The sequence below is a fragment of the Myotis myotis genome, unplaced genomic scaffold (assembly GCF_014108235.1).
Source record: "Myotis myotis isolate mMyoMyo1 unplaced genomic scaffold, mMyoMyo1.p scaffold_m19_p_6, whole genome shotgun sequence".
Lineage (NCBI taxonomy): Eukaryota > Metazoa > Chordata > Mammalia > Chiroptera > Vespertilionidae > Myotis > Myotis myotis.
In genome coordinates, this window is record NW_023416368.1 from 98119969 (window position 1) to 98136255 (window position 16287).

The 16287-nt window shown below is 46.1% G+C and overlaps 1 protein-coding gene across 2 annotated transcripts in view; it reads left to right on the forward strand.

The window, feature by feature from the left end:
• The window catches only part of RUFY1 (RUN and FYVE domain containing 1), a 55723-nt gene that overhangs the window by 17059 nt on the left and 22377 nt on the right, over positions 1–16287 (forward strand). For both annotated transcript variants that reach the window (XM_036313266.1, XM_036313267.1), the window contains exons 6-10: positions 3621–3682; positions 7686–7751; positions 10211–10280; positions 13345–13446; positions 15339–15455. In XM_036313266.1, the coding sequence (XP_036169159.1) occupies positions 3621–3682; positions 7686–7751; positions 10211–10280; positions 13345–13446; positions 15339–15455 (417 nt within the window). The remainder of the gene's footprint in view (positions 1–3620; positions 3683–7685; positions 7752–10210; positions 10281–13344; positions 13447–15338; positions 15456–16287) is intronic.

The following is a 16287-nucleotide window of genomic DNA, read 5'->3' on the forward strand; positions in this document are numbered from 1 at the left end:
TTGATACCAGCTTTTACAGGCTCAGTATTGTTAATGTGGAGGGAAGATGGCACATTCCACTGCCCACCTGATGACTTATAATGTGGAAAGAACTGAATTCCAGTGATTTTATAACAACTTTGCCTTTTCCCCAGGCTTTCTGTTCATGTTGTTGAAGGTAGTTTGGCCAGTCTGTCCTGGATTTTGAATAAACTCTGTATCCTGAAAAAAATAAAATAAAGAAAATCTATCTTTATCATGTGTGAAATATCTAATACACTGAAGTTTATTTCTGGACTCTCTGTTAGTCTCTGGATCTCTTCATTCCTACGCCAGAAGCACAGTCTTTTAACTTCTAGAGCCATATGTGTTGTTGTTGTTGTTTTGCTTTTGGTTTTTATTTTAATCGTCACCTGAGGACGTTTTTCCCGTTGCTTTTCGGAGAGAGTAGAAGGAAGGGATGGAGGAGGGGAGAGAAACATCAACGTGAGAGAGATACACTGACTGGTTGCCTCCTGCTCGTGCCCCAATCTGGGGCAGGGAGTGAACCCGCATCCGGGTTCATGCCCTTGACTGGGAATTGAACCCGCAACCCTCCAGCACACAGGCCAATGCTCTAACCATTGAGCACACCAGCCAGGGCCTACACGGTTTGTTTTATACTCTGGTAGATCACCTCTTGCCCACTTTTTTATACTTTTTTCAATAGAGTTCAGGCTGTCCATTCTGCCAGCTCAACTTGAACATCATTTTGTCAAATTCCAAAATAAAGATTGGGAATTGTATTAAATAATGGATGTGATTGAGCCCCTGCTCTGTTCTTTAACACGGTGCCTCTCATCTGTCACCAGAAAGTGTGAGTGTTTGCTGTTGATGTCTGAGGAGTCCTCCATCTCATGTTTAGAAAGTATTGTTTTATTCTAATTTACTTTGTGTTTTTATGAAAAGTGAACATTAAATGCTAATCAAATACTGTTTTTGCCATCCATTAAAATGTCATATTTGCTTTTAATTCATAAATATAATTGAATTAATTCACTGGTTTCCTGTGTGATATTATGCCTGCTTTCCTAAAATAAGTCTCCATGCATTATTCTCTGAGTATGTTTCTGGATTTCATATGCCTCTGGTTTATTTGGAATTTTTGTGTTTCCAGGTATTAGTGACACTGTTCTGAATTTCCCTTCCTATACTGTCTTTGTCACTGTCCAGGGTAAGGATTGTATTAACCTCATAAATAAGCTAGACAGTCTCCTTTTTCTTGTTTTCTACAGCAGTTTATTAGAGCAGGAATTATTTTTCTCTGAAGGCTTGCTGGTATGACCACTCCTAATACCTTTGTTGGTCCTAGTTCTTTTATCACATTAAGTTTTTTCTTGGCCTTTGGTTAATGTATCGGTTTCTTAACTCTTAGAACTATTTTTTTAGTCATTTACATTTTTCCATCAGTCATTTGTTTCATTCAGATCAATTATTATATGAGCATATTTTCTTACAGCATCATAAAATCCCACCTTCCTCACATGTAATATCGTGCACTTGCCAAATACTGATCATACTTGGTAGAGGTTAGTCTACTTTGTTGAACTCGAAGAAGCAGCTATTGTTTGTATTAATTCTGCTTTGGGAGGAGGATTTTATTTGCTTTCTTATCCATTCATTTCTACTTTGGATATTCTCTCTCATTCTTTCTGTTGGTTTTTTTCATTTGAATATATTTTTTTCAGTTATTTTTTTATTTCAAAAGTACATGCTTCTTGGGAAAAAAAACATTAATTAATACAAAAGCATGAAACGTGAAATTCAAACTGTCCTTCTCCCCTCCATCTCCTACTCTCATCCCACAGTTAACGGTAAAAGTTGGCCGGGGAGGGAGGGGTGTCTTTCTTGAACTTTCTACTTTTTTAATGCACTTCTGTATACATAGGTTTTGGTTCAAATTCAGTCTCTTCTGGTTTTCTCTTTCTGTGTAACAAGTCAACAGGCACATGAACAATAACACCACTGTATCTCACAGCTGGGGGTTTGGGCTCAGCAGGGCCCTTCCTTCTTGGGTGCTGGGCAGGCAGCACGAAGGCTTGCTCTCGCTGGCTGGGAGAGGCCGAGGAGGCGCCACGCGCTGCCTGGGACAGCAGGGCTTCTTGGCCTCTCTGTCCCCAGGTGGTCTTCCCATTTGGTGTGCAGCATGATGGCTTCAGCTTGGCCAGACTTTTCATGGCAGCCCAGAATTCAAAGGTCTGTGCCCCGAGAGAAAGTGCTGGGAAGAAGCTGGTATTGCCCTCAGTAACCTGCTGCAGAAGTCAGAGCCATCGTTTCTGCTGCTTGCTCAAGCACATCATTTTCTTTTTAACCCATGCTCTTCTTCTGCCGTGTGTACGTGCCCTGACCAGGGGTCGAACCTGCAATCTGGGTATGTGCCCTGACCGGGAATCGAACCTGCTGCATTTTGGTCTACAGGACAGTGCTCTAACCAACAGCCACCTCGCCAGGGCCTATTTCTGCTGTTTTCTAACTCATCAAGACCGGCAGGAAGGCTGCCCAGGATCAAGGATCAGGAATATGGATTAGTGGGAGGTGCTACAGAGAAGTTGCAAAAACCATCCTGCATAGCTTTGGCTTTAACACAAGTGGAATTATGAGAAGGAGTTTAATGCTGTACATGTTATTTTTTTAAAAAATATATTTAATTATTATTTTTATAGAGAGGAAGGGAGAGGGATAGAGAGTTAGAAACATCAATGAGAGAGAAACATCCATCAGCTGCCTCCTACATACCCCCAACTGGGGATGTGCCCGCAACCAAGGTACATGCCCTTGACGGGAATCGAACCTGGGACCCTTCAGTCCACAGGCCAATGCTCCATCCACTGAGCCAAACCAGCCAGGGCTACATGTTATTTTTTGACTTAAAATCTTATCCTGGAACTTCCTTTGTGTAAATACATTTCCATCGGCTGCATTCTTTGGTATGGTTGCCTAGGGTTCTGTGATATGGCTATAAAATGACTTTAAACATTTCTCTATCAGTGGACCCAATATTCTTATATTTCAAATAGGAATAGTTTCACATATACTGCAGTGGACGATGGCAGACAAGGACCCTCACTCACTCTCTCTCAGGTGCTTTATTTCTGGACAAAACCCTTGACCTTGAGACATGTGAGGGGTCTTCATCTTCTCTAGGTGCCCGCAGCGGCAGATAATTTTCCTGGAATACCGATGGGCAATTTCCCCACAGTCCCGGAGCAAGGGATCAGAGTCTTAGTGAAGGTCACCGTTTTTGTCTAAAGCCTAGGTCTCTCCCTTTTTTATTACTTGGTACCCAAAGAACTTGGTTGATCTTTTGTCAACAACTTGATTATTGAATAAATACATAAAACTAATCTTAACTGGGTGGTAAAATTTCAGAATATTTCTTTAAATTCTGATTTTTAGTAAGTTTTTCTTCTACAAGGGTGTGGTGGGGTAATTTTTTTTTTACTTGTTTGTTTGATTGATTGCTATTTTATAGAGCTGCTTAACGTAAGTATTTGTAGGAAAGAGACAGGGAAGTAAATACCAGAATTCTAAAGAGTGTAAGGTTTGTGTGGAAAGTGAGAAGGTGATTTTTTACTTAAACGTGTGTGTTTTATTTTGAACAGGTTGGAGTGATCGATTTTTCCCTCTACCTTAAGGATATGCAGGATCTTGATGGTGGCAAAGAGTAAGTACTGGATTGTATGCTGTTGTTCACATTATTAATGAAATCCCAGCAAGAATGCTACACTTGTTTTAGCTTTGTTTGAAATTCTAGTTCTTCTTTGTCTGTTTTGAATTACAGAGGTGATACATTAATTTTCCCTTTGTTTGAGGAATTGTGCACTACAGAATGCAGAGTACCAGTGGAATTTCTCCGCTCCTGCTGCCCCCTGTCTCCCTGCCCTGCCCCTCCCGCTCCCCCTCAGAGGAGTCTGCTCATGTCTCCTGTCAAGCCTTTTATTAATGCCCCACACATACAGCTTTGTTAGTCATGATTTTTTTTTAATACTCACCGAGGAGTGAGGATATCTTTTCCATGGATTTTTAGAGAGAGTGGAAGGGAGGGGAGAAGGGAAGAAAGAGAAACATGGATGTGAGAGAGACACATTGATTGGTTGCCTCACACTGTATCCCAGCTGGGGCCGGCAATTGAACCTATAACCAAGGTATGTGCCATTGACCAGGATTCGAACCTGAAGACTGAACCCGACACTCTATCCACTGAGCAAAACCAGCCAGGGCTGCGTTTATAAAGATTTTTTGTTGGTTTTTAGAGAGAGAGGGAAGGAGAGGGAGAGAGAGAGAAAGCAAGCATCAATTGGCTGTCTCCTACGCACTCTCTACCAGGGATTGAGCCCGCAACCTGGGCATGTGCCTTGACTGGGACTCGAACCAGCAACCTTTCAGTGCTGGGATGAGGCCCACTGAACCACACTGGCTGGTGCTTTGTTTGTTTTTTTAATGGATTTGAGCGAGAGGAAGGGAGATAGAGAGAAACATGGATTTGTTGTTCCGTTTATTTATGCTTTCATTGGATGATTCTTGTATGTGCCCTGATCAGGGCTTGAACCTGCAACCTTGATGTATCCTCACTCCTCGGTGAGTATTAAAAAAAAGTCATGACTAACAAAGCTGTATGTGTGGGGCATTAATAAAAGGCTTGACAGGAGACATGAGCAGACTCCTCTGAGGGGGAGCGGGAGGGGCAGGGCAGGGAGACAGGGGGCAGCAGGAGCGGAGAAATTCCACTGGTACTCTGCATTCTGTAGTGCACAATTCCTCAAACAAAGGGAAAATATCACTTTAACCAACTGAGATACCTGGCCAGGGCCATTGGTCATGTATTTTGCTATGCAGTTTGTTTGAAGGTAAATGGGATGGTACTATTATATAAGGAAGTTGCCCATGGAACTGTTCTTTGATTCTAATGTTATCTTTGATGTCTTTCATGCCATGTGGAACTCTCCCTCATCCTTGTTAACAAAAGCATTCTTCTAAAGAAAGTTATCTTGGCCCAGCTGGTGTGGCTCAGTGGTTGAGCGTCGACCCATGAACCAAGAGGTCACTGGTTTGATTTCCGGTCAGGGCAGACGCCTGGGTTTTCTGGCTTGAACCCCAGTAAGTTTTGTGCAGGAAGCAGCCGATTGATGATATTTTTCTCTCATTGATGTTTCTCTCTATATATCCCTCTTCCTTCCTCTTTCTTCCTCTCTCTAAAAATCAATAAAAATACTTTAAAAAATTACTTTAAAAAGTTATCCTGGACACTCAGCTGGTTTGGCTCAGTGTTTGAACATTGACCTATGAACCAGGAAGTCAGGGTTCAATTCCAGTCAGAGCACATGCCTGGGTTTCGGGCTCCATCTCCAGTGGAGGCCGCACAGGAGGCAGCCAATCAATAAGTCTCTCTCACCATTGATGTTTCTATCTCTCTCTCCTTCTCCCTTACTCTCTGGAATCAATAAAAACATCTGTGTATGTAAAAGCCTAAGCGATCATTACGACAGTCAACCTAATGACTGGTTGACCGGTCGCTATGATGACGCACTGACCACCAGGGGGCAGACGCTCAATGAAGGAGCTGCCCCCCGCCGGTGGTCAGTGCACACCCACAGCCAACCCCCTGCAGCTGGCCAACCTCCTGCGGTTTCTCTTCCGGGCCAGCCAACCTCCCGATTGCTGGCCAGGCCGAGGGACCCCACCCGTGCACGAATTTGTGCACCGGGACTCTAATATATTTTTTAAAAATATATATATTTTTATTGATTTTTTACAGAGAGGAAGGGAGAGAGATAGAGAATTAGAAACATCAATGAGAGAGAAACATCGCTCAGCTGCCTCCTGCACATCTCCCACTGGGGATGTGCCCACAACCAAGGTACATGCCCTTGACCGGAATCGAACCTGGGACCTTTCAGTCCGCAGGCCGACGCTCCATCCACTGAGCCAAACCGGTTTCGGCTCTAATATATTTTTTTAAAAAAGAAGAAGAAAACAAACAACATGTAAAACCTGATACCATTTATGTTATGATAAAAAAGAAAACACTATATATGTTGCACCTCCGTACCCATGGACTGTTCTAGAGTGGCACGTAGACTTGGTAGCCAAGCTGCTGGAGGAAAGAAAACAGAAGGGAGGTACACTGTAAACCCTTGGGTCGTGTTTGACTGTTTTACTATGTGCGTCTGTTACCTGTTATTCAATCTTCTTTCCAACAAAGACACTCCCTCCCCCTATTCTCAGCACCTTGGCCGCACACCTTACCAAGAAAGGGGCCAGAGGGAACCCCATTAATGCTTAATGTACCCTAAATACAAGGATTCACCTACTTTACACTTAAAATATATTCTTTGTATTTTAAAAAACTGGAAATAAACAGGTTATCCATCAGTAAGGGAATAATTGAATGAATGAATTATAGAACATCCATAATATTCCATGAAGACCTAAAAAAATGAGCTACTAGTATAGTTGACTTAGACTGCAGTGGTTCTCAACCTTCCGAATGCCATGACCCTTTAATACAGTTCCTCATGTTGTGGTGGCCCCCAATTTCATTGTTACAAATTGAAGATAATTAAAGTATAGTGATTAATCACAAAACAATATGTAATTATATATGTGTTTTCTGATGGTCTTAGGCGACCCCTGTGAAAGGGTCGTTTGACCCCCAAAGGGGTCGCGACCCACAGGGTGAGAACCGCTGACTTAGAGGGATTTCCACAAGGTATTATTAAGTGAGAAAAGTATGATACTGAGAAGTATATGAATACCATTTTTTAAAATCCCTAGTCCATATTTTATATTTTAATTGCATAGTATACACACACGATCGATAGCTGATTATATGCACATAGTATATATCCCACAGGATTAGGGTAACCTGGGAGAGTTATGTAAAGTGAAGAACGGGTAAAAGGAAAAAAGTGACAGCATTGGAAAACAAACCCAGTCCAGTGGAATGAGCCTGTGTGGAAGGATCCTACTTATGTGCATATGTGTGTATGAATGTAAAGGAATGTGAGGGGCTAACTTTAAAACACTAAAGTTTCTTTAAAATACACTTTTATTGATTTCAGAGAGGCAGGGAGAGGGAGAGGGAGATAGAAATATCAATGATGAGAGAGAATCATTGATTGGCTGCCTCCTGCACGCCCTCTACTGGGGTTGAAGCCCGCAACCCAGACATGTGCCCTTGACCGGGAATCGAGCTGTGACCTCCTGGTTCATAGGTCAGTGCTCAACCTGAGCCATGCCGGCCAGGGAAAGTCTTTTTTTAATGCAGACCCATCAGCTTTGTGTTTCGAAGTCGTGTGGTCTTCTTTTCTAAGCCAGCCTCCTTCCTTCAGCATAGCAAGGTGTCTTCATCTGCCACCGTGGGAGCCATTTGCACGTGGCTATTGGTGTTTCCCAAATACCCAGCCAGTTGCAGGGGCGGTGGGAAGAGTTGGGGGGGTCTGCAGGAGCCTGCTCTCCAGGCGTGTTTCCATGTCTTCCAAGGCCCCAGCTGCTGTCTCCCCCATGGCCTTGCTCTCTGTTCCCTCGGGCCACGTAGACAGCACTAAGCTCTCTCTCTTGGTTTCCTGGTAACATTGTTACCCCAACCAGGTGATTCGAAGGTTGAGGGACAGTTACACAGTGTCAATCCTTAGTAAAAAGAATTTCTTCTTGTGCTCTTTTAAAAGGCATGAAAGAATTACTGATGTCCTTGATCAGAAAAATTATGTGGAAGAACTGAACCGGCACTTAAGGTAAGGCTCACCCCTTCTCAGGGTTACAGTCCGTTCTCAGTGCCCGATAATTGTTTCGTGGAACTTGTTTGAGTTGCCGTGTATTTCTAACTCACTTTCTTTCCACACCAGGAAGAAAGGTTATCGTGCCATGCTCACAGCTACAGGCTGGAGCAGTACGATGTCTTGGTAAAGAGCTTTTGGGGCTTCTTCAGGTCTTCGTTCTGTGCAGTTACACAGTTTAGAGCCAGTAAATAAAACCTTGAGTCTCCACCCCTCCCCACAGCCACTTAGTTGAAAATCGCTGCCCTGGGGGTCAGCACACCTCCCTCAGGTTTGGGAGCAGGAGGAAAAGGATTGCAAACCACTGGGCGAGATCTTCGAGAGCATTCAGTAGCCACTGCCGGCGTCTTTATCTTGATTTTTCATTTTAATTGTAAAGCCGCTGCTGCCTATCTCATGAAACAGCAGTCGCTGGAGGTATTGATGGGAGTGGAGAGGTGGAGCTTCCCCGTGGCCTGTGCTGGGAGAGCGTGCGCAGTCTCACTTCGCAGGGGCGGCCTCCGGCCCAGGGGCAGGTGAGGCAGGCGAAGGAGCTGCCGCATCCCTCAGGATGGACCTGGGGAACTGCTGCTCTAAGCTCACCTGATGCTGGCTGTTACTTTGAAAGAAATTCTTGATCATTTCCTAGTTTATTGAGAGTTTTTTTTAATAAGGAATGGGTGTTGAGTTTTTAGCATCCAATAAGATAATTGTGACTTTTCTCCCTTAACCTGTTGATGTGATCTATTTGATTCATAGATTTCTTCATACTGAGCTATTCCTGGATCATAGAAATAAACTCTTCTTGATCCTAGCTTTAAAATTTAATTGTTCTCTTACCAGGGAACTTGACCTAACTGTCCTATAGTTCTTGCCCTCTCGCCTACCGGTGGTCCACAGACCGCTGGCGGTCCCTGAGTCCGAAAGGTTGGCGACCGCTGCTCTAGCGAGTTAGTGAGGTTGTGCAGCTTCACGAAGCAAACCGGAAGCTCTGCGTTGGCTCTGTGCCTGGGAACTGGACGCCTCCTAGTCCATGAGCGTTAGTTGCTCTCGGATGCTGGAAGCTCAGAGCCTGGACGCAGACAGCACTGTGCCACTGTATCAATTTCCCTTAGTTGGTAGTTCATCTAGGTTTTCTTCTCTGGAGGATGTGTCTGTTTGGGTAATTTATATTTCCTAAGAAAAATGTAAATGTTATTAATATTTTCTAAGCTATATAATCGGTATAGAATTGACAGTTGTCGACTCTTAAACTTTTAGTTCCCTTTATATCATTTGCTTTGTTCCCTTTTCATTTTGTGTCCTTGTATTTTTATTTTTCTTCCACCCAGTTCTTTTTGGGGTGGGGATGAATCAAACCCTTTTATTGGGGGACTTCAGGGGGCGGTCAAAGGGCCAGAAGGACAGTCAGGTCCGCCATCCTCAGCCTGGCGGGATCTCCCCTGCTTCCCTGTTGCTGAAAAGCTCCCTCCCAGTTCTTGAGCCCTGGTTCTCTAGCCTTGTTGGGAGTGTGGCTCGTCCCCGCACAGGCACAAGCAGCAGGTTGGAGTAGGGCCCGTTGTCTACAAGTGCACGCTCTGAGGCCAGACGGCCTGGCTTCAGGCGCGGTGCCCCTTCATAGGGGCATGAACTTGAGTAAGTCTTTATAAAGTTATGGTTTTCTTGTCTGTAAAATAGGTTAATAAAATTTACCTCACACAATTGTGGGAGGATTATATGCATTTAAAGTGCTTATAGCAAACAGGCCTGGCACATTGTCCAAACAGAAAGAAGCTACTATGATTTCTGTGGTGGTTATTAGTATTGTCTATCAGGTCTTCTTTAGCTCTTTACATGTTTTTCAGTAGAAAAGTAGTACATAGTACTTAAAGAATATTTGAAAAATGGGGCAAAGTATTACAAGATTTGCCCGGCCAGCGTGGCTCAGTGGTTGAACGTCAGTCTATGAACCAGGAGATCACAGTTCAGTTCCAGTCAGGGCACTTGCCTGGGTTGTGGGTTTGATCCCCAGTAGGGGGCGTTCTGGAGGCAGCCGATCAATTATTCTTTTTCATCATGGATGTTTCTCTCTCTTTCTCTCCCCCTTCCTGCCTGAAATCAATAAAAATATGTATTTTTTAAGTATTACAATATTTATTATAAATGACCTTTGATCCTACTACCCAAAGTACCAGTGTCTTGTTACAAATATTACATTAGATATATGACTGCCAATGCTTTTAGTTCCCATTTATTGTGTTGGGAAGAAAACATGGGACACTTTTTAGCAAGTGTACAGCACACACACACACGTGTACCTAGAACTGTCACCCAAATTCATTGGAGGCCCTTTGACTCCACTTCCTGCAGGAAATCTAGGAACCTCTGTTCTTGTTCACGGGTTGGGAAGGCAGTCAGCCTTTGTAAGTTCACATTTCTTGATATTGTGTTTCCCATAGCTGCACAGTTGGGGATCTTCAGACCAAGATAGATGGCTTGGAAAAGACTAATTCGAAGCTTCAAGAAGAGGTTGGTAACTTACTGAAATTCTTAAAGCAGAATGGCCTGAGGTTAAGGAAATGGTGTAGTCCGTGCCCCCGACCAGAGCTGCTGGCTGGTGGCACTGAATTGCTGACCTGGGTTGAGCTGCACGTGGGACAGGCATTCTCAGATTTCACATCCTCAGAATGTGCTCTGCCCTGACGGCTCCCGTGAGCCAGTCCTCACAGCACTCGGCCTGGAAAAGCTCAGCTCCTGTGAGCCAGTCCTCACAGCACTCGGCCTGGAAAAGCTCAGCTCCCGTGAGCCAGTCCTCACAGCACTCGGCCTGGAAAAGCTCAGCGCCCGTGAGCCAGTCCTCACAGCACTCGGCCTGGAAAAGCTCAGCTCCCGTGAGCCAGTCCTCACAGCACTCGGCCTGGAAAAGCTCAGCTCCTGTGAGCGGCTCTCCTCCTCTTGCACGTTTCCTGGGATGCGGTTCATCTCCCTGCTGCCCAGCCGGCACGGACCCTTCCGAGATAGACCGCAGCCCGCCCACTCCTGTGTGTCGGCCTCAGAAGCACGGAACCGCCTTCCCACAGTGTGGCCTTTCCCGGCTTTCTCACCAGGAAGAGAGAGGATGAGAGGACAGGACGAAGGAGGGCTGACCGAGGAGGCCAGCTGGCTGCCAACTGCCTGGCAGGCTCCGGGTGGACACACGTCTCCTGTTAGCAGGAGGGGGTGGCTCAGCCTTTCTGAGGCTTCCCACAGGGAGCGTCCCGGCTGCTCCCATGTCCCCACCAGGTCTCCCTGAGGAGGAGCAGGGCTGTGCGGGAGCCGCAGCGCGGACCCCCACACGGTGGAGGCAAGTCACAGCCAAAATGAGAGTCGCAGGCACGCCTTTGCGTGGAGGTCCCAGTGCCAGCTCCGTGGAGACGGGCCAGCTCTCCTGAGGGGCAGCTGAGACCCTTTCAGGGAGCAGCCGTCTGTGAGGGGGAGATCCAAGCGGCCCTCACAGCAGGCCTCGCAGGAGAGACCGGCCGTGCCTGGAACAGGCTCGCCTTCCCCCGGGTGGCTGGGCCTTCGGGCCTCCGCTGCGGGGCAGGTGTGTGAGTTCTCATCGCCACCCTGGAGGGTAATCACACCTCACACTGTGGTACAGAGCACGTTGGATTAACAGCGTGCGAATGTGGCTCCTTCGGCCGCGGCCTGTGGAGGGCACCGGAGACGGTCGCCATAGCACAGCCCAGAGCCGGTCGTTCTCCCAGACGAGGGCCTGCCTGGCAGGACGGTCTGACTTACCTTTTGAAACTAAATGACTGGGTGTGTTTTTTTCAAAGGCAAACAATTGTATTAGAAAATGTCCTTTAGGAAAAGCGTACCTCTCAACATGGTGTGCTCTCTGCATCTTCAGAGAGTGGAACGGGCATCAGCTCATGGCTTTTGCCTGTGTCCTCCCTTCTAGCAACTGGCACCTCCTTCAGAGCCTTAAAGTTTCCCATGTGGGCACAGCCGTTGTGTTTACAAACCCCAGTTCTGGATTTTGAGTCCGAGTGAACTTAGATGCTCTTGACGAAGAGACGAAGAGCTCAGTGCTTCCAGGCCCCCAGGAGTTAATGATGCTAAGAGCACAGCCAAGGACCAAGCGCAGACGCCTCGCTCCTTCTCCTCCAGCCTCACCGCCTCCCTCCAGGCTGTGTTCACACGTTGGATAAGGAGGGCTCCGTGGGTGTACCTCTAAACGCCAAGTCGTTCCAGGCGAGGAAGGTGCCTTCCGCAGGTGTGGCGGTGATGCCTGCCCCCGAGTGCTTTAATCCCCCTCTCATTGGCTAGAGAAACTGAAAAGAACAAAGAATTAGGGAAAAAACTTAATCCCTTGGCTAAGTGACAGCTATTTTTATCATGTGGTATATATATATATATATATATATATATATATATATATATATATATGTATGTATTTTTAACACAGTAGATTTTTTTAATTAAGTGGTGAGAAAATACTGTATGACTTATTTTATTTCCATGTTGGTTTTATAAGTATGTTCTCAAATTATTAACAGCTTTTGTAAACATTTCAGTCATGACATATTTCTACTGTATGCTTCCATTTTAATTTATTAAACTATATCTTTAATGTTCAAACTATTTCTAATGTCTTGTATCCATAAATCTTTGGCCCCATATGCAGTATGCTATTACTTTTATAAAACAAGAAAATTGGGAGAGGGCAGAGATGGCTAGAGGCAGGAGTGGGAGAGATTTTTATCATACATATTTTTATATCTTTGAAATTTTGTACCATGTGAATGTATTACCTATTACCTATTCCAGTGGTTCTCCACCTTCTGGCCCTTTAAATATGGGCCATATTCCTCATGTGACCCAACCATAAAATTATTTTCGTTGCTACTTCATAACTGTAATGTTGCTACTGTTATGAATCGTAATGTAAATATCTGATATGCAGGATGGTCTTAGGCAACCCCTGTGAAAGGGTCATTCGACCGCCAAAGGGGTTGCAACCCACAGGTTGAGAACCACTGACCTATTCAAAATAAGGAAATAAAATAAAAAATAAACGATCAACCCTGGCCGGTGCTATGCAGTGATTAGAGCATCAGCCTGCCGACCGAAGAGTGGCAAGTTCGATTCCCGGTCAAGGACACATACCTGGGTTGCAGGTTCAATCCCAACCCCAATCAGGGCACTTGTGTCTCTCACATCACCATTTCTCTCTCTCTCTCTCCCTCTCTCTCTCTCTCTCTCTCTCTCTCTCCCCTCCCTCTCCCTCTCCCTCTCCCTCTCCCTCTCCCTCTCCCTCTCCCTCTCCCTCTCCCTCTCCCTCTCCCTCTCCCTCTCCCTCTCCCTCTCCCTCTCCCTCTCCCTCTCTCTTCTCCCCCCACCCTCCCTTCCACTCTCTCTGAAAGTCAGTGGAAGAAATATCCTCGGTTGAAGATTAACCAAAAATAGATGATAGATAGATAGATATAGCGATAAAATATCTGATATGTGAAAATAAATTGTCAGTTGTGAAGATGGCAAATGTTAGACTTTAATTTGAACAGTAAGATTCATTTTGATGTTAAGAAATATAAAAATCTTTCTTAATCAGCTTTCAGCTGCAACAGACCGGATTTTTTCACTTCAAGAAGAACAGCAACAGTTAAGAGAACAAAATGAATTAATTCGTGAAAGAAGTGAGAAGAGCGTAGAGGTGAGAACCTGACCGGGCAGTTGGCATGTTTCTCACTCGGACGTGTCCATCACAATCTCAAGCTCAGACAGCGCCGCCTGCCACCGCCTCCTTTGTCACGCTCAGGCCTGTTGAACCACCTGGGTTTCCCACGCACCCTGCTCCCTCCCTCTGGGCCTTTTGCACACGGAAGTTCCTATTCACTCCTCTTCAGCTCCCACTCCTGAGCTGGGTCCCTGTGATGCCATCCCTAGTGCCATCCCCAGCGCCCATAGGGGGCTTGGGCCCTCCTCCGTGTCCCCACAGCTCTTTGCGCCTCCCTCCTCTGAAGAATCTCTTGTTTGGTAGAGCTGCTGGCTTGCTCACTTGATCATTTGAAGGTAGAGATCATATCTGATTCTTCTCAAAATTCATCCAGTGCTAAAAACATGCTCAGAGCAATAAACACAGAATGGTGAGTTGAATGGGGCCTTCCCCACTCGGAATGATTGTTCTGTTTTAAAGAAAAGTAAATTTCACCCTAGCTGGTGTGGCTCAGTGGATAGAGCGTTGCCTGCAGACCAAAGGGTCTCAGGTTCGATTTTAGTCAAGGGAACGTACCTTGGTTACAAGCTATTCCCTGGCCCTGGCCCTAGTTGGGGCACATGCAGGAGGCAACCAATCGATGTGTTTCTCTCACACAGATGTTTCTCTCTGTCTTTCCCTCTCCTACTCTCTCTAAAAAAATAATCAATGGAAACATATCCTCTGATGAGGATTAACAACAAAAAAAAAGAAAGAAAAGTAAATTTGTTTTCTGAACCTAAATTTTCTTTTTTAAAAAATGTATTGACTTGCCCTAGCTGGTTTGTCTCAGTAGATAGAGCATCGGTCTGCAGACTGAAGGGTCCCAGGTTTGATTCCAGTCAGGGGCACATGCCTGGTTGCAGGCTCGATCCCAGAGTGGGGGTGCAGGAGGCAGCCGATCAATGATTCTCTCTCATCTTTGATGTTTCTATCTCTCTCCCTCTCCCTTCCTCTCTGAAATCAATCCTATATAATAAAGAGCAAATATGCAAATGGTCATCACACCCTCAGGCCGTCACACCCAGACACTCAACACTGGGGAGAGAGGATTGGGTGCCAACCAAGCACAAGTGAGCTCGCGAGAAAGGCATGGGGACCAGCCAGGCTGCAGCCCAGGAGAGGGACAAGCCGCACGCCCCACGGTCCTGGGTGCCCGCGGCTGCGCCTGTTGCCTGGGAGAAGGACAAACTGCCTGCCCCGCGGTCCTGGACGCCAGTGACTGGGGCTGCAGCCAGGGAGAGGGACAAGCCGCCTGCCCCGTGGTCCCGGGCGCCTGCAGCTGCAGCCCAGGTGAAACCGCCTGCCCACGGTCCCCTGCGGCTGCAGCCGGCCCGAGTGAAGCCGGCTCGGGTCCTGGGTGTGGGGTGAGGCAGAGGCAGTTAGGGGCAATCAGGCCAGCAGGGGAGCAGTTAGGGGCGATCAGGCAGGCAGGCAGAGGTGGTTAGGAGCGATCAGGCAGGCAGGCAGAGGGATTAGGGGCGATCAGGCAGGCGAGCGGTTAGGAGCCAGTGGTCCCAGATTGCGAGAGACAGTCGGACATCCCCCAAGGGGCCCCAGATTGGAGAGGGTGCAAGCTGGGCTGAGGGACCCCCCCCCTTCACAAATTTCATGCACCGGGCCTCTAGTAAAAGTATATTTTAAAAAAGATTTTTTTAAATGTATTGACTTGTTCTCATACTCAAGTTTAAAGATACTTCAAAATAGCTTTAAATTTTTAACCTTTCTTTATTATACTTAAGGAATAGAAATTGTTCTACATTTTTTAAAATTATGGTGTATTTTTAAATACTTTGTAGTGGGCTTGCTTCCCATAAAACCTGTTCTTTCGGTACTCTTGGTGGATACAGATAACAAAACAGGACACAAAAGTTGAGCTGGAGACTTACAAGCAGACTCGGCAGGGTCTGGACAAAATGTACAGTGACGTGTGGAAGCAGCTGAAGGAGGAGAAGAAAGCCCATTTGGTGAGTGTGCGAGTGTGCGAGTGGTGTCTTCAGAAAGGTTCCCCAAAAGCTGTGCCAGGGATTTCCTCGCACTTCCCACAGGCATGCTGACCCCGCGGGCACCCACAGACAGCCCACAGTCATCCCTTAAAAGAGAATAAAAGGTCATGTTTACCACTCAGGTCTGCACTGTCACATTTTTCCAATTTTACAAGCCTTTTTCAGGGATCGCTGTGAAATTGGATGTGTGGTCTCTGACCATACACTTCCCTCAGTCAGAGCCTTGGTCTGTTTATTCCCACCCCACCTGTGAGTCAGTAGCCTGTGTTTTTTATTTGTTACTAGAGGCCCGATGCACGAAGAGATTCGTGCAATAGGCCTTCGCTTCCCCTGGCTGCTGACACCGGTTTTCCTCTGGAACCCGGGACCCAGGCCTTCGCTCCAGCTGGAGCCTCCAGTCTTCGCTCCACCGCTTCACGCCTACGTATGCAAATTAACCACCATCTTTTTGGGGTTAATTTGCATACTCTCCTGATTGGCTGGTGAGCATAGCAGAGAGACGGTCAATTTACATGTTTGTCTACTGTTAGGTAAGGTTATTTTTTTATTGATTGATTTTTTGAGAGAGAGAGAGAGACATTGATTGGCTGTTCCACTTATTTATGCTGTCATTGGTTGATTCTTATATGTCCCCTGACCAGGGATCGAACCTGCAATCTTGGCATATCAAGACGATGCTCTAACCTACTGAGCCACTCAGTCAGGGCCTCATGTTTTTTATTAAGTACAGTTCTTGCACCTGCTTCTTTGCATGGATGTGGAGAACATATGTCCTGAGTTACCCAGGACAGAA